This window comes from Festucalex cinctus, chromosome 1 (genome assembly GCF_051991245.1).
Source record: "Festucalex cinctus isolate MCC-2025b chromosome 1, RoL_Fcin_1.0, whole genome shotgun sequence".
Lineage (NCBI taxonomy): Eukaryota > Metazoa > Chordata > Actinopteri > Syngnathiformes > Syngnathidae > Festucalex > Festucalex cinctus.
Window position 1 is genome coordinate 40875673 of NC_135411.1, and position 19257 is coordinate 40894929.

Below are 19257 nucleotides of genomic sequence, written 5' to 3' on the forward strand. Positions count from 1 at the left end.
AAATACATACTGTATGACAAAGATACATCTACAGTGTGTTTTTAATGGTGATTTTTGATGGTTCCTTATTTTTCTTCAATACTTTTTTTTTTTTTTTTTTTAGCCCAAATTTGAGGCCATTCTGTCTGAAATTGACATTGTGATCAATGAGCTACACTACACCATCAATAACCTTCAAAGCTGGATGAAGCCTGAGTATGTCGATAAAAATCTTGTAAGTTTTCCTTTATATTTGTAAAACATGTCCTGTTCGGTTGCTAGGTTATACAGAGTGGAGATGTGTATCCCTTTTATGCTGTAACAGTGTTCCTGTGATGAAGTGGAGTTTTTTTTATGCTAACATTGTGGCCATTTGCATTTTGATGGCTATTTATTAAAATTTGCAATCGGGCAGAACGAGGTTTAAGAGGGGGGCTATAGAAAATAAGAAATGAGAGGATAGCGCAGGGGCGTCAAACTCATACTTAGGGATGCGCCGATCAATCGGCCACCAATCATAATCGGCGTGAAAAAGTACATGATCGGAATATTTGTGTGCCGGTATCTTCCTCATCCAACCACACCGCCTCTCCCCCTCGCTGCACACTGTGCAGGCCGCACGCATCTCCACAGAAGGTGCGTTTCCATTACCCTTTTTCGCAAAAACAAAAGCGATATTGTACTATTTCGATAAAGTACAATCTCATTATGAAGGCATTACCTTTGTGTAGGCAGAATATTTGTGGACGGGCAGATGTAGCATGCTTTGGTCCAGAGTGTACCTTACCTCTTATCCTAAGTCAGATAGGAAATGCTCCAGGTTCCCTGTGACCTGAATAGGATAAGCAGTATCAGAAAATAATGAATTCATATTTCTTAGTAAAGTTTTCTTTTTCCCCAGAATGACAGTTTTTCTCTTGGTTTGCAGGCCACAAAAATGGATAACTGTTTTGTGCGAAGAGAACCATTAGGAGTTGTGCTAATCATTGGAACATGGAATTATCCCTTGCAACTACTTATCTTACCCATGATTGGAGCCATTGCAGCAGGTATGATTTACAGCAATGTATATATATATATATATATATATATATATATTAGAGATATACCGATAATCGGCCGGGCCGATAATCGGGGCCGATATTTGACATATTGGTACATATCGGTATCGGCCTGTTTTATTAATCTGACGGCCGATATAAGCGATCCATTTAAAACTCCGTCTTTTCGCTTCGAATGCAGCCCAGAGCGTCTCTGTCTGTTATGGAGTCCAACTCCAGCAATGTAACGCCCATAGCAGCATTTGATTGGTTAGCCGTGCAAGAGCCAGAACCAATCAGTAGTGTATGCCGTGTATCACAGTAGCCGGTCACACACGCACCCACGGACACAACGCGACAGACACATGCTTCGAAGGTAAGTTAAAAGAGAAGAGACTCCGCCAAACTTTTCACCATGATAAGCTAAACACATTGAAATATGTTGTGTATTAAATGCACTATATGAATGGAGCTGCATTGCCTTGCATTGAATCCCCGCTAGCTAACAGTGGTGTGTTCAGCTTAGCATGTAGGCTAACACCCAGTAGCTAATTCGCTACTTGAACTACTCGGGGAGGGAATCACACACATTTTCACTTCATTAAGTAAACAATGTTTGTTAGAAAGGTTCCAAATATTAACAGTTGTCATTATTATATTGTCTAGTTCCATGTTAAGAGTAGAGTAACGTCATTATATTTACCTCTCGTGACGCACACATTGCATTCTGGGTCACGTCCACTACTTGTTGCATAGCGGTTATTATGCAGTGAGATGCCACAGTGACACTAAATAGCGTTTAGTTACTTTATATTGTGTTTATTTGTCGCACTGGTTTGCCATTGTGTGCCTGAAGCTTCGACGTCGATTTGATTGACAGCTCGTTGTGCACCTCGTTAAAGTCCGCTCCGTAACTAATTAAGTGTCTCAAACACCGTTTAACTACACGAACGTGTTCTCTTCCGTATGTTTGGCATTAGTAGAAAAGTGCACTAAAGTATAGTGTGCTTATTTGCTCGTTTTGTCTCTCTTTTCACGTCATGTCTGCCGTCAGTTGGGACATTATCCTCTCAATGGATGCCACTAATATGTAACATCTACGGGCCGTAGTCGGCTGCAATTAATGTTCAGTGATGTAATTTCGTTACGTGCATCATACTTTGAATAATGAGCTCATGTTTGGTGTGTTGTATAACTTTCTCGTGTGTTAGTAACTATTCATGTGGACAGCTAAGATAGTGCTTGTTAATGTGAATTAGCAATGTTGCAGCCCAGTTATTATTTAGACAAGTACATCTGTGCCATTAAGTGATACAGTACAGTACAGTAGTGAGAGAATAGTGTGCCCATATACACACACGTGTCTATAAGTGTAAAACACATTAAACAGCAGAAAGTGGCAGCGGTCCACCGCAACAATGTCTGTTTAACCAAGTTATTCTTACTATTATTATAACCAAGTTATTTTACTCTACCTTTTTCTGCGTTGATTGGGGCATCCTAAGTGGCAGTAAACTACATGATGAAGTGTCTTTTGACAGTTCTCTTGTAGAGAGGAGTAGCATGATATTGCTGTTCTTGATTTAAGATCCTAAGCTTATCAATACTGTCTATATGGTAACAATAACAATAATCATAATAAGGTCTACAAGAACTGTATGGTGTTCAGGGATGAATAGTTTTTCTCATGGAATTTTTTTTTTTTTTTTTTTTTGCTGTAGTAATAAGTAATGCCACAGCTGATGCACATTTTGAATGACAGGGTTCCTCCTATTACTTCAAAATATAAAAATATAACATTTATAGAAAAAAACTACAAGTATCCCAAATGCTATAAAAGGTAATGTCACGTTGGCCCCCACATTTAACTCCCCCCGCCACCAACGTCTTATTGCAGATGGAAAAATGTAAAATGAAAAGTGCAGTGTGAGAATCCATTGTAAAGAACGGTTAGGGTTTGCATTATTCAAAAATTGGGTGCCAACATTTTAACTTTTACTGCAAATGAATATCGGCTTCAAATATCTGTTATCTGCCTCCTTGACTACCGATAATCGGTATCGGTATCGGCCCTGAAAAAAGCATATCGGTCTATCTCTAATTATATATATATATATATATATTAGGGGTGTGAATTGCCTAGTACCTGACGATTCGATTCGTATCACGATTCACAGGTCACGATTCGATTCGATACCGATTAATCCCGATACGAATGGTCACGATTCGATACCGATTAATCCCGATACGAATTTATAAGTCGATTGTTGCGATTTTTTTCATTCATATTTAGAAAATACTAATCAGTAAGCTTGTAGAGTGTAAGATTTATATGAAAATGTATTATTTATTTATCTGAAATTTCAGTCTTATAGAGGTTGTAATCTGTTTCATGTTTGAACAGCATTAAAATAAAAATATTAAGGCTTAATGTGCCGTTCATATAACATTCTTCCATGCTCAAGGTGTGAATCCTAAAAAAAAAAAAAAAAAAAAAAAAAAAAAAAAAAAAAAAAAAAAAATCGATTCTGCCGATTATTGAATCGATTCGAGAATCGCGCGATGTAGTATCGCGATATATCGCCGAATCGATTTTTTTTAACACCCCTAATATATATATATATATATATATATATATATATATACAGTTAGTGCTGTCAATCACAATTAATTAATTATCGCATTAATCATTGTATTACCGCAGATTAATCACACTATTAATTTTGACCGCAGATGATCCTTTTTAGCTGACAGTGGATAGTTACGTAAAAGGTGGCTGTTGGAGTTTTGAGCAATAAAAATAATTACATGCATTAAAGTAAAGCATTTAAGAAATGTTTACATATGCCGTAGGTAATTTCTTCCCATTTTAAATTATGCAAATAATTAATTGATTAGAAAAAGCAGGATGAGCGTGTGCAGTGGATATAAATTTTTGAAGACGTCCTCATAACATTACATGTTGAAAAAATAACATAACAGGTGCGCTTCAAATTTAGCGGGCAAAAGAAAGCCTTTTTAAGTCAGTGATTAATTGTGATTCATCAAAATTCTAAGATGTGTGTGTATATATATGTATATATATATATATATATATATATATATATATATATATATATATATATATATATGTATATGTATATGTATATATATATATATATATATATATATATATATATATATATATATATATATATATATATATATATATATATATATATATGTATATATCTGCGATTGGCTGGCAACCAGTCCAGGGTGTCCCCCGCCTACTGCCCAGAGCCAGCTGAGATAGGCGCCAGCAGCCCCCGCGACCCTTGTGAGGAATAAGCGGTCAAGAAAATGGATGGATGGATATATATATATGTATATATATATATATATATATATATATATATATATATATATATATATATATATATATATATATATATATGTGGGAGTGATCCATGGAGCGTCTCCTCTGGGATGTCATAGAAGTCGTGATAGACCAATGTAATAGTCATTCCATAACGTAATCCCAAATTGGAAGATCCTGACAATACGTAGTCATAACCAACAAGTAGTGTCACTGTTTTTGTTTGATGTCTCTAACCAGGAAATTGTGTGGTCATCAAGCCCTCTGAGGTCAGCGCTGCTGCATGCCAGTTGATATCAGAACTCATTCCCAAATATCTGTCACAGGTAAGGAACATTTTTTCAGATGATGACCTTACCTGCTATTGGAATTGACTTTCCACTGATATTTGAACAGTTCCTGAAAATTTCAGGTTCATATCTTTTTCCTAAGGTACTGGTTGCTATGGACATTTGAAAGATGCAAGTACCAAAACTTTAAAGCCCTTTTTCTCAAAACTAGCGATTTCAATCTAACTTTGTCATTTTTTGAGCTACATCCATGTATTATTTATAATCTTAAAGGGAATGAAGTGCAGAATACAAATATATCAATATCAAAAATTTTTTATTTTTTTTTTTTGCACATGTGGACCCTTTTGCCAGAGCCAGTCACAAATGATTGATTAGCTTTGTATATACTGACATATTCACTACAATTACATACATTGTCAGGCACTCTTGTATGGCTGAAGTAGTCCAGTGGTTAAGAGAAAGGACTGGTGATCAGTGTGCCTGGGTTCAAATCCTGCTTCGACAACACTGTACAAATGCAGTTCTGAATAATAGTCATTGTCCATTTATCTAACGGCATTATTTTTTTATGTCCTGATGTACCAGTTTTGCACACAAGACTTTGTTGGACAATGTGTTTGAGAGAGTAAAGAGCTGGCTTCGTGCGCTTTGTGGTCATCGGTTCAAGTCCAGCTTCTTTTTTATTTTTGTAAAATATAACTACAATTTCTTGTTAACAGCCAAATGCGCTGAGCGGCTTACTTTATATTTGTATAAACGTGGCTTCCACGGGCAGCAGAATTCATTTTCTAAAGCAATTATTTCCTTGCAGTTAGTCACATACGTCTGACTCTGCAGACTGTGACGTGAACGGAATATAGCCAAACAAAGAAGCTCTCTGACATGATGAACGAGCGCCCTTACCTAAAACAAATTAATATTGTCTCCCTGAAGTTCATCCATTTTGTGAGTACCAATCAAGTGTTTACAAAGACTATTCAAAAGTGTGGAAAGGGCTGGAGGTTAGTGTCTTTACCCCGCAAGCGCGTGGTCACGGGTTTAAACCCCGCTTTCTCCGTTTTTTTTTTGTTTTTTTTTAAACATCCTATATGGTTTGGTTTTATTGAACATCTAAATGCAATACAAAATGTAAAATAAAATTGAGAGAAAGAAAATAATTAAAAAGGAAAATAATTATTAGTAAAGTCATAATTTACATGTTCAAAGGGAGTAGGAAGAAGTATAAGAATTTATACCCCCTACCCCCACTAACTTATATCATGATAATGTACAATAAGTTATTATAATTAATAATATATCAGCTGTGATGAGATTATCTGAGCACCCCCACATACACACACAATAAGACCAAAACTGGTAAATGCCCGATTTTTTTTTATATCTTTATGTGTGGGGTCTGACAAAGATAAAAAATCTTTTAAGATTTGAAAAATCCTTATGAGTGCACCAGGCTTATGACATCATCGAATGACTAATTTCCATCGTCCAGTTGGAAAATTCAACAATTTGCACTACTTCCGCTTTGATTGAGTCACTGTGCAAAAGTCTCGTTGTGTTTGGACCCTTCAAAAACATTGTTCGAACATTCAGGAGACACTGAGAGCTAAATGAACCATTAGACTATCTTCTTTTCAAATGTATCGTGAAGTTTTATTGCAGTCTGTTGAGTTTAAGATATATTTTTAAGGTCCGGATATAGAGAAAAGTCTTACTGCTTTTGTAAAAGTAAATGTAGTGAGGTGTGCTGGCCAATAGATGAACAGGTGCTTTCGGGATTGTCAGAGAGGATTGAGAAGGGAGTCCAAAAAATATAGGGGCCAGTGGATGCGAGCATCTAAATGGAATGTGAATGCTTCTTTGCACACAAGAACATTAAAGAAATATCACCAGATATCTGAAGACGTTTTTCTCTTCTTGGCTGATAAATTCGCCTTCTGTTAAACTGATGATGATCATGAATAATGTTATGAATGGAATGCTGCTGAAGTGATGTGACTTTAAGGTGCCATCTGATTGGACGAGGAGTTGTGTATTGTGGCAAGTAGACTGACATGCCATCCTTTTTGTCACGGATGAGGGGGGGGATCCCAAAAATGCAGGCCGAGATAAAAGTAAGAACACCAATTTATTACACAAAGATTTAAGAAATTAACAACTCAAAGCACTGGCACAGAAGACCAGGAAGAAACGTATAACATAAAGAGCTTGAAACATGCAAGTAAAACCAAAATAGAAACGAGAATGCAGGCTATAAAGCGCAGGAAAAAAAACATCAAAGTACAATCAAAAGCGACGTAGGAAAAACTTACACGCGATCAAATACCGAACAGGACTAAGCAATACTTTGTGGCTGTGGAGCAAGAAGGTCTAGAAAACAACTTGATGCTAAACACCGAGCAAGAAATAATCCGACACCGTGTGAAGACTCAGCAGTCCCTTTTAAAGTCCTTGATTAGGGATGCAGCACAGGTGCGGCGCAGAAAGGAACACCCACTCCCTCATGCCACTGAAAGGAAAAAAAACAGACTAAGTGCAGAATCATGACACTTTTTTGTGCTGATTTTAGCTGAAGTTTGCTAATAATACTTTTTTACAGCCCCAGCACCCAGGAGGATAGGAATTGCTTATAAATAGATGAATGAAAGCACTTTACTATACTAGTAATTTATGGTAGGTGACTACTGCTGATTACTGACTGAGAATGGGTGGATGGGTTTTTGTCATTTAACTACAAATTACAACTTAATAATTACTACTACTACTACTACTACTACTACATTACTAGTAATTACCAGTAATTACTAGTTAATTTAGCGTTTTCCACATAATTTATCCTTCAATTTCCTTCATAAACATTCATCTTAGCATTCAGCTATTAGCATTCAGCTATTAGTATTCAGCTTTCAGAATTCCCATATCATTTCTGCAGAAATTGCACTTAGTCTTGTTCTAGTTGATTTTTGTCATTTTCAGGTGTAAAGACAGACCGTACATGGTGTCAAATGTGGCCACTCGCCCAGTCTAGGACACAACAAATTTATCTGGTATTCAGAGTGACCGTTTGAGAGACAGACTTGGTGGAGGTGGAAACTATGGAGTGAACAATACCGGAACTCTTTTCTGTGCTTGGACTGACAAATGGCATTAGTAAAGTACGTGTTATGTAATTCTATTACATTACTTGACACAATTTTCATTTTCAGGACTGTTATGCAGTTGTTTGTGGTGGAGCAGACGAGACCAAGGCACTTCTGCAGAATCGCTTTGACCACATCTTCTTCACAGGTTATATCTACTTATTATTACTAGATGTGTTTAAAATGTGTGTGCGTTTGAACATTTACTATCTAGGTCACAAACATACCAGTACGTGATGAGTTAACAAAATACAGATGTGAAAGAAAAAGTATGAATACACTCCAGCGGTATTGGAACAGTGAGGCCAATTCATTTATTTATGCTGTAGACTGAACTGAATACATTTGGTTTTGTCTTTAAAAAATGAGACAAGGTACAGACCAGGGGTTTCCAAGTTCGGTCCTCGAGTGCCCCTGTCCAGCTCGTTTTCCATGTCTCTGAATCAAATAATCAGGATCGTTATCAGGCTTCTGTAAAGCTTACTGATGAGCTGATCAATTGGTTCACTCGTGTTAGAGGAGGGAAACATGGACACCAGGCTGGGGCTTGATTGGGGCTCTGCAGGACCGAGTTTGGAAGGCGTCTGGTGTAGACATTGCAGTTTTTATATCAAGGATCCGGTACAGGATCTTAGAAGATAGCACATTTTGTTTGTGTCCACTGATTTCGCATATGAACAAAAGTATGGGGAAATGTGTTTTGTTGTATTGGGTCATTCCATCCCAGTTCGCCCAATGAATGAAACCCTACTTTTTTTTTTTGATTTTGCTGAAATGTGTGCAGGTATAACATAGAATGGAAAGACACATTTCCAAATTTCTGCTTGATCGGATTAATATTTGAGATATTGCAGGCTTGATTTTGTTTTGTTTTTTTCACTTTTTCGCAAAAATGTCCGTGGCCACTGAATTTTAAATGACCTTTTCTCAGCAACCACTGATTTAAAACCAAAGAAACAAAAACAAGGTATCTCTAAGTTAACTCAATGAATCTAGATCTGTCATTTGTTTTGCATCAGACTATTTCTGTTGTCTTGACTTGCCACTCAGTCTAGTAGTTAATTAAGTCTCATGGTGCGCCAAAAGCCAAAGAATACAGATGGGTTTTAAGACATGTTTTAAAAGAGGATAAAGAGGGGGATTGCCTAATATTTTGTGGAAGGTCGTTCCAAAGGGAGGGACCGGCAACTGTAAAGGCGTGAGGCTCTAACCCCGGGTTTTCACTGGATGCGGTTGCGGTGCGGTTGCGGTGCGGTGCGTCTTGACTGCGTGCTCCGGACGGGTCAATTTTTTTGTCAATCCACACCGGCTCCGCACAGCTGCGGTCCGGCAGCTCCGTCGCCGCCCACTTCCCAACGTGTCTCGCGGGACCGCGCGCGCGCGCGATCATGTGGCATTTCACAACGACAAACATACAGAAAGTCTGCTCAACAGAGAAGCAGAAAGATATGAGATTCCATGCAGCATCCTTTTTTTGGTTGTCCTTGTAAAGTATATTAATAACGAGAGTCGGGTCAGTGCGGGTCCACTCTTTATTTCTGTCTTCCGCGTCCGGCTGCCGCTCAGTACGGCAAGCGAGACGGGCACAACAAGCAATCGCGAACATCAAACTCACAATACATTACAGTCCTTATAAAAAGGATGTGCCGTGTCATATATTATTTTGTGGTTTTCCACCTCCAATATAAACCTCTCCTCGTCCATGTTCGCTGGTGTCTAAACCGTGAATGAGCACATGGCCCGGCGGCGACGCCCACGTCACGTTTTGATGAAAAACTTGCGAAATAGGAGCTGGCGAGTGTTTTATTCTGAAAGGTAACCGGAAATTTATTTTGAAACTGCCTCGGTCTTCCTGTCCCGCTCGATGTGTTTTGTGCTAGCTTGCCATTTGCCGGAGGCCTACCGCTGCGGCGTCCGGCAAAAATAGAAAATAGGCTATCCTTGCGGAAGGCTTGCGGCACGCCGCAGGCCTTCCGCAGTCGACACGCAACGCACCCGCAAGCGGTGTAAACTGCACCATTCGAATGAATGGAATCTAATTGCTTGCGTCGCCGGACCGCACCGCAACCGCACCGCAACCGCATCCAGTGAAAACCCGGGGTTAGCCTCCGCTTTGCCCTCGGTACCTCCAATTGAGTCTGGTCTGCTGACCTGAGGCACCGGGCAGGTGTGTAGGGGTGCACGAGCTCAGCGAGATAAGGTGGGGCAAGACCATGTAGAGATTTAAAAACAAATTAAAGAATCTTCAAATTTACTCTAAATCTCAGAGGCAGACAGTGAAGAGAGGCCAGGATAGGGGTTATGTGTTCCCTCTTCCGGGCACCAGTAAGAAGACGAGCAGCAGCATTTTGGACAAGCTGGAGACGCTGAAGGGAGGAGTGGCTGATTCCAAACTTAAGTGCATTACAGTAATCCAGCCGAGATGTACCAAAGGCAGGGATTACCATTTATAAGTGCTCCTGAGATAGGAGTTGTCGTTTTTTTTTTTACCTTAGTCATCTTCCTAAGACGAAAAAAGCCGGATTTGACAACAGCGGCATTTTGCCGGTCCAGTTTAAAGTCACTGTCTACCTTAACACCCAGGTTTGAGGCTGTTGGCTTTAGATAGTGTGCCAGAGGACCCAAGTCAGCAGGATGAGAAGGGCCACTGGGACCAAACACCATAATTTATGTTTTCTTCTCATTGAAGTTCAAGAAATTTAAAGCCATCCAGGCTTTGATTTCCTCCAGACAGGACAAAAGAGGCCTCGTTGAGAAAGTGTCCTTTTTTTACAAAGCGGGACATAGATCTGACTGTCATCCGCATAACAAACTGGTCTGTGCTCTCATTTGGCCGTTGACCTTATTGTCTGAAGCGGTAACGTTCGGCCACAACATTCCTCATTGGCGTGAAAAAGTTTGTAAGCGCTTGCAACACTGTATCATATTTGTCATCACCGACCGTTAATGTGTAAAAAAAAAAATCTCTGACCTTCTGCACCCAAGCAGTGGATGAGCAGCGCACGTTTACGCGCCTCAGGCAATTCTGAGTCAGAAATCGCCAACAGGTAGTTCTAGAAAGTTCTCATCCACACCTTGAATGGCACCGGCGGTTCCCCGGCCGTTTGTAAAAAAAAAGGTGTAGGTTGGCTCAAGTTCATCCTCGTCGCCAATTTGTTATGTCCTCAAATGAATCAAGCTGTGGTACTTTCTCGTGACTTTATTCAGCTTTCTATTCAAACAATTCCACAACCTTCCTCTCACTCACTTCCTTTTTCCTGCCCCGCCTTTTTCCTTATTCCTCCCGTCTCAACACTAATCTCCAAGCTTCCCCTAGTGGTGACACCCAGACACCACACGTCCATTAAGTTATTTGTCATTGTTTGATGTGATTGTAGGCTAACCTTGAAATTTCATCTGTTTGACATGAAGGACTTGGCTAACACACACACACACACACACACACACACACACACACACACACACCGACACAAAAAAACAAAAAACAAACAAAAAAAAACGTTTGGAACCGATTTATTTTGAAATATACCGGATCTATCTTGGTGCCGACGCCTGACTTCCTGTCCAGCTTGTGTAATTTCTTCAGCTTCATGAAAATCCGCATGCGGATTCCGGAAACAAATAGAAACCTTACGGAAATCTTTCGCAGCGCTACATCCGCACTGCAGCAGGTGGGAATTGACATGCAGACTCAAATGCTTTCTTATCCTTGCAGCATCGGTATGGATGGCGTTCCACATCCATTACGCAGTCAGTGAAACTTGGCGCACTCAGACAATGTAAATGAGCTTGTTTGAGCAACTGGCTCAAGGACACAGATGTCTGATGTCAGATCTTGTAACCCTAGCTTGGGGTGGATTTTTGATTTGAGGAGTAGATACTGTTGACCCAGTTTCTCGTTTGGGTTTGAGTTGTTATGATCCAAATATTGTAGCTTTTGATTTTTGTTAACCTTTCCTTCTAACCTCTAACTTTCCTGATTACCTGTTTGTCAGTTTGTTAGCTTAGCTCAAAAACCACCACTGCTATTATCAGTTCATTTCATGCCATCCATACACTGAACCTCAGCTTGTGAAAGCTTAGATTCAGTTTTGTTCAACTTTTTTTTTTTTTTAACAAAATTGAAGTTTTGATTATCTTTTAAAATAATGCCTGGCCTAATGGATTTGTTCATATGCTTAAACTTTTTCTTTTGAATTTCATTTATGAAGCACACTTAAACAGTAAAAATTTGGATTTCAAATATTCTCTTCTTGATGTATTCAATTGATTAGTCATGCACTCCAATTTTGTAATGTCCTAGAATTCCAATTCTTTATTTGGGGAACTTTAGCAAATATGAACTTAAATTCGATTAATTAGATGAATGAATAAAAAATCCTCTAATTAGATTACATTTTTAAAATCGCCTGACAGCACTAATTAAAACAAAGAAAACCTTAAGACTACCTAAAACACCATGTGCATTACGAGGTTAATGACTTTCAAGTCAAAATGCAGGAAATCAGAACATCACTTCACACTGAATTTTTAAAGTTCTTTGAAAATTGCAGTTTGACTATTCTCTTGTTCCAGGTTCTCAAGTAGTGGCTCGTAGCATCCTGCAGGCAGCCTCAGTCCACTTGACCCCAGTGACATTGGAGCTCGGTGGCAAGTGTCCGTGCTTGATTTATGGAAACGTGACGATCGGAGCTGTTGCACGCCGCTTAGTATGGGCCAAATTCTTCAATGGAGGACAGAGCTGTGCTGCACCAGACTATGTACTGTGCTCCAAGGCCACATGTGATGCCCTTATTCCTGCCTTGTGTGAAACCCTGAAGGATTTCTATGGCAAGGATCCTCAAACCTCTCTGGATTTGTGCCGGATTGTGTCACAGCAACACTGGACTCGTCTGACAGAACTACTGAAGGAGTCCAATGGGAAGGTTGTCGTGGGAGGAGAGAGTGACCAACAGGACAAATACATTGGTGAATTGGTCTTATATTATAGTACTCCAAAATATAAACGCAACACAGTTGTTTTAGCTCCCTTTTTTTTTTTAAGAAGAATAACTCAAATATCTAAAACTTCTTCCACAAACATAATATCAACATTTCTCTCAAATATTAATCACAAACCAGTCTAAATCTGTGATAGTGAACACTTCTCCTTGGTGTGGCTTTAGACTGCCCACAATAAAAGGCCACTCTGAATGGTGTAGTTTTGTTTTTTGGTGGGGTTGGGATTAAAAAAAAAAAAAAAAAAAAAGTCAGTACTGACTGGTGTTCTCAACTCAGTAAACCAGTCAGTTTTGTTTGATTGTAGGAGGGGGAGGGATGGGTGGGGGGCTTCTAGGGACTCAGAAAACCAGTCAAAATTGACTGGTCCCCCCCCCCCAATAAAACTAAACGGCACCCTTAAGAGTGGTCTTTTATTGTGGGCAGTCTAGGCACACTTGTGCACTAATCATGGTGTCTAATGAGCATTTGATATGGCGCTGTGGGGTGGGATGGATTATTTCAGCAAAGGAGAAGTGCTTAACGTCACAGATTGTTCACATGTATGTGAACAATATTTGAGAGAAATTGTGATATTGTGTATGTGGAAGAAGTTTGAGATCTTTGAGTTCATCTCACAACATGGCTCAGTGACCTCTTATGATGAGAATGAATACTGGATCCCGGTTTCGCTTGCCCGAACGCAGGTCACCCGGGCCCTTTTCTGGTGGCGTGGAGGCGGGGCTCGAAGGCGAGCGTCTGCTGGCCGGGCCTTTGCTCATGGGGCAATAGGGGGCCTGGCATAGCCCGAAAAGGCAATGTCCATGCAAAAATATTCATAAAAAGTACTATAAAATCATAATCGCTCAACATAAATTGACAATTTTTTCAGGGAAGAGTTTAAATGAACCATTTCACAGAATAGCTGTTTAGTTTTTTAGAAGTCTTGTTTTCCTTAAACAAACATATTCAACTGGAAACCAAATTCTTCCTGCATGCCGAGACTCAATTGTCAATTACTGGTACATGGCTCAGGTGTCTGTGGATGACGGTAATTACAGATGAAGCCGGAAGCTTCCATTGTACAGTATTTACAGTCATTCATCTCAACTTTCACAGTCCCTCCCTGCCTATATTCATCATTATGGTCATTAAGCAAGATTTAACACAAACATTAAACCTATCGAGAAAGACAACTGAAGACACTGATAGGTTTAAATCAGTAAGCCTCATTATGTTTTACACAAGAACCACATTAGCACAGCAAAGTCAAAGAGGGAGCCACTTTAGCAACAATACATAAACACCCCCAACAATAATCAAGCAAGCTGTGTGTAAATATCATAACGTGAGATGAAAGGAGTTTTAATGTCAGTATTTGCATGTTTGTTGAATAATGTTGCAGAAAAAAAATTGACCGTTTTCATATGGTTCTAAGTTTCTAAGTTTCAAGTCTACAATTAAAGCTAGATGAGCCGCATGTGGCACCTAGCTACTGTACCTTAAGTGTGAATGAGAGTATAAATAATTAATGCTATGCGTGCCTTGCAATTTATCCAGGCTGACTTTGCTGAACACTAAAATAGGCTGAGGTTCTCATTTATTAAAAAAAAAAAAAAAAAAAGAAAAGCTAAAGAAGTGTTTTCATTGCTGTCCTTAATCATATAATAATGTACTTATCATGCTTTTAAAACTTAGTATTTTGCTTTTAGCTCCAACTGTGGTTTGCGTAGCTGAAGATGATGCACTCATGAAAGCGGAGATATTTGGCCCCATTCTTCCCATTCTGACTGTTGAGTCTTTGGAGAAAGCCGTTGACTTTGTCAATCACAAGGAGAAGCCATTGGCCCTCTACATTTTCTCGAACGAAACCTCTGTAAGGGAACACATCCTTATAGTCTTATGGAGAAATAGAAATGTTCATGTTGCACACTCACTTTGGTCATCTTCCCTCTTTGAGGTAATAAACACCGTGATGGAGAAAACCAGCAGTGGAGGATTCTGCTCAAATGACGGGATTGTCCACATGACGCTGCCGGGACTGCCATTTGGAGGTGTAGGTAGGTGTTGAAGGATGTCCATAAAGTCTCTTTTACAGTTAAGATTTGGAGATAAGCTCACTCAACACAAGTGATTTCATAAACGCAATGAACAACTTGAACCCGTTTCCTATGATATCTAAACTAACAAGAATACAGCGAACAGTACGGAGCCCCTAAGGTGACATGGTAGAAAAAAAAAAAGTGTTTTGCGAGGGAACACAGTTGTTTTTTTCGCCTACCATGTCACCTTAGCTGCGTCGTAAACACTTCCGGGTCATCTTCCCTGTGACCAAAAGTGACGAGGACGGACCGTTTGTAAACATGAAACAAGACAGTGGGAAGCTTTCCCAAAGAGACGAGGATGGAGCAGTTATTTTCACACTGCTTTGTTTACACGTCACTTTTGGTCACAGGGAAGATGACCCGGAAGTGTTTACGGCGCAGCGAAGGTGACACGGTAGGCGGAAAAAACAACTTTGCGTTCTCTCGCAAAGATTGCGTTCCCTCGTAATCTTTGCGAGGGTACGCAAGGTTTTTTTTCCCTACCATGTCACCTTAGGGCAGTGTTCCTCAATTCCGGTCCTCAGGCCCCCCTACCCAGCCTGTTTTCCATGTCTCCCAATTCCCAAATGCAGCTGATTCCAATGACAGCTAATCAGCCAGCTCTGGAGAAGCCTGATAACGATCCTCACCTGCGTTGCAATTGGGAGACATGGAAAACGGGCTGGCTAAGGGGGCCTGAGGACCGGAATTGAGAAACACTGACTTAGGGGCTCCGTAGGAACAGTGCCACAATCAGACATGCATGACAGGTTAATTGGGCGCTCTGAATTGTCCCTAGGTGTGCTTCTGTGTCCCCTGCGATTGGCTGGCAACCAGTCCAGGGTATCCCCCGCCTACTGCCCAGAGCCAGCTGAGATAGGTGCCAGCACCCCCCGCGACCCTTGTGAGGAATAAGCGGGCAAGAAAATGGATGGATGGATGGATGAAATTAAAACTAAAATTTTGACAGCCCTCGTAAAAACAGAATACAGTAATTTGCAAATTCTCTTCAAACTATAATACGAATCAATTTAATTCAGTACATGACAAATACAGTATAATACAGTACACGATACTTCAATGTTGAATTTATAAATGCCCTTTTTTGTAAATGTCTAATTTTGAATTTGATGTCTGGAACATGTTCCAAAAAAGATGGAATAGAGGTAACAAAACACTGGGAAAGTTGAGGAATGCTGAGGAAAGAAAAAACCAAAACAAAACAAAAAAACACCACCTGTTTGGAATATTCCACTGAAAGAAGTTAATTGGAATCAGTTGAGTAAAACAGCCATAGGTGTGTATGGTGTACCCGTACTGAAACAGTAGCACTCTACCTCAACAAATATGTTCTGTTCCGATGTCAGTAATTTACACGTACTCATCCCTTTAGGGGGCAGCGGATGGGGGTCTTACCATGGTCGCTGGGGCTTTGAGACCTTTAGCCACCGACGGGCCTGCATGATGCGTGGTTGGGCTTTGGAAAAACTGAACGGCCTACGCTATCCACCCTACACAGATAATAAACTGAGCTGGCTGCGCTGGACCGCCTCACCTAAGACAACTTGCTTACTCATGTGACAGCAGACATTAATGATTGTGCCAACAACTTGTCTATGGAAATATTTTTGAATCAACATATTTTTCAGTATCCATCTAGTAACTATATTACTTGGTAGTGTTCAATATTCAAATTGATAAAATGAGTTTCTAAACCTGTATTTGGTTATAGTCACTATGGTTTTTAGGTTGAATTTAATGCTTATTTATAATTACTCAATATTTCCCCTAATAGAGAATCAACACCTCTTCTTTCTTTGGCATTTATTGTACTTTGTTTGATTATTACATTACATATTGTATGTTTTCCCTTTATGTTCTTTAGAGGAGATTCAGAATTTATCTATTGTTATTTTTTAATGAATGTGAACCATTACGCCAATGTGTATCAGAATCAATCTTTTTTGTTTTGTTTTCAGTATAGTGCTTTCACCACATACTAAATCGAAATGTTATTGTGATTTAGATTTTGGCTTCACTCAATCTTTAAAACATAATCAAGAAAAACAATTCATGTGTTTAATGCCGCAGAATGTTCACAAGATCCCTACGTTGAGAAAGTACCATGAATGCACCGTTACCAAGTTGCTTGTAGCAACTTAGCCTGCAGCAAATTAATTTAAGATGTTTAATCACACCCATTGGAGTTAACTGTAAAACTAAACACACAACAAGAAGAATTACATCCAATGTATTTTTAAATACAAAACATGCTTCGTTTTTAAAACATCGCTGGCCTGGTGAATGGAGGATCCCGTTTAAATGCTCAAGGGAAGTTAACAAAAAAAAAATAAACTAGAGCTGCGAGCAGCTATAAAGGGCCCTCGCAGCCCGGGCCACGTTGGAGTCCTTGCACGTTGGGGTACTTGCACGTTAGGGTACTGGCACGTTGGGGTACTGGCATATTGGAAGCAAAATTTCTTTGAAAATGGCATAATAAACGTTTACATGTAGAATATTTTTTTTGCCAGTGTGTGTCAAGCTCAACGGGTTTTGGTGATTGTTAAGACCTGCAAAAATCAGCGTCCTTTTTTATTTTTAGGCAATGAGTTGCCCTGATTGGTATTTTTTGGAAAAGTGTATATATACATCATCGCTCGTTGTACTCATTGCACAATGTTACTTTTATTGTCCAAAGGGGCAATCAAAAATGAATAAAACAAAATGGAAACGTACATACGTTTGGATCGGTGTGAAGCCAGTGAACAATTTGAGTGGTGGAAACTAAAAGAATATTCAGAAATGACTTAGTCATCACACTTAGAATGAGTTTACTTTTTTTTGTACAAAATACCGTATGTGGGTTTTTTTTTTATATATAAGCCTCAAGGGCTAGGTGGCGCTGTATTTATAACTGAATGTTGTCATCGAGATACCTTCAGGCCTTGATTATAAGCATACATGTCAAGTGTGGGATTTTTTTTGGAGCATGTACCGTGGAGTTATTAAGCATATCCTTCATTCACGATATTGCTTTTAATGTCCACAGAGGCTATCAAAAATAAATAAAAAAATATATATGTTTGGATAAGTCTGATGCCAGTGAACATTTTGAGTGGTGGAAACTAAAAGAATATTCATAAATGACTTAGTTATCACACTTAGAATGAGTTTACATTTTTTGTGCAAAATACCGTATGTGGGGTATTTTTTTTTTATGCCTCAAGGGCTAGGTGGCGCTGCATATATAACTGAATGTTGTCATAGAGATAGCTTCAGGCCTTGACGATAAACATACATGTCAAGTTTGGGATTTTTTGGAGCATGTACCGGGGAGTTATTAAGCATATCCTTTTTCAGTGCGAAACACAAATTTTGATGCCCCGCCTTCATCATATAGTATTTCGAAAGGTCAAGATTTTTCCCCCTGTCGTTGGCTCAGGTCTTGACATGGTCCAGGTCAAGTCTTAACTCAGTCAGATGAAACGTGTAGGAGAAGTGGGCAAAAGTCTGCGCCCTGTGAATGTGCAAAAATTGTCAAAAATGGGACATTCAAAAATTCGTAGCTCACTTCCTGTTCATTTTAGCATATGGGTCCAAGAGACTTTTTTGTAGGTCTTGGGCTCCCTCATACACCTAAAAATATTCGTCGTTCTTGCTTAAACGTACAACCGGGGCTGCTTCGTTAAAAACTTCTAGGGGGCGCTATTGAGTCATTTTTGTAAAAATAGCACAATCAACAATAAAATATTGCTCATTTTACCAGGCCAGATGTGTGTGCCAAGTTTCATGAGTTTCTGTGCATGTTTAGACCCTCAAAACTGGCGTTGTTTTCTTGGCGAACAGCGCTTAGCCACACCCACAGCAATTCGCGAAAACTCACAAACTTCGTGTTGTGACATCATGAAGGCCGAAAACCCTCATCTGAGCAAATATGAGGTAGGTCCAGTTAACGTGTTTGGAGAAAAACGTAGAAGAAAATTCGTAATAAAAAAAATTGCCACTAGGTGGCGCTATCAGTTAGATGAAATATAAGTCAGTAGATGTCTTTAGGGCTGGACTCTCATCAAATGTGTGAAATTTTGAGAAGATAGGATCATCTCGGTCAAGTTAATGCAGCTTTTATTTTCACGAAAAATCTTCAGACTTTGCGTCACCGTAGCGGCCACGCCCTTTGGCGAAAAGTTACAATATTCGGTGTGGGGCATGATCAACATCTTAAGCCTTTTCTGACCAATTTTCAAATGGATCCCTTCAACAAGCTCAGCACAGTAGCTAAAAACGTAAAGTATGACATTTATTGTAACCACTAGGTGGCGCTATATGTATAACTGAATTTTATCATATAGATGTTTTCAGGCCGTGACTATTACGTTGCCTGAGAAGTTT

General features: G+C 39.5%; 1 protein-coding gene across 3 annotated transcripts in view; it reads left to right on the forward strand.

Annotated features, from left to right (window-relative positions):
- Window positions 1-17603, forward strand: part of aldh3b1 (aldehyde dehydrogenase 3 family, member B1) — a 24402-nt gene extending 6799 nt beyond the window's left edge. For 2 of the 3 annotated variants that reach the window (XM_077535666.1, XM_077535667.1), the window contains exons 3-10: window positions 104-214; window positions 908-1028; window positions 4618-4703; window positions 7874-7955; window positions 12383-12775; window positions 14497-14660; window positions 14745-14844; window positions 16262-17603. In XM_077535666.1, coding sequence (XP_077391792.1) covers window positions 104-214; window positions 908-1028; window positions 4618-4703; window positions 7874-7955; window positions 12383-12775; window positions 14497-14660; window positions 14745-14844; window positions 16262-16449 — 1245 coding nt within the window. In that variant the 3' untranslated portion in view covers window positions 16450-17603. The remainder of the gene's footprint in view (window positions 1-103; window positions 215-907; window positions 1029-4617; window positions 4704-7873; window positions 7956-12382; window positions 12776-14496; window positions 14661-14744; window positions 14845-16261) is intronic. The other variant, XM_077535668.1, reaches the window with a different exon arrangement.
- The last annotated feature ends 1654 nt before the right edge of the window (window positions 17604-19257 follow it).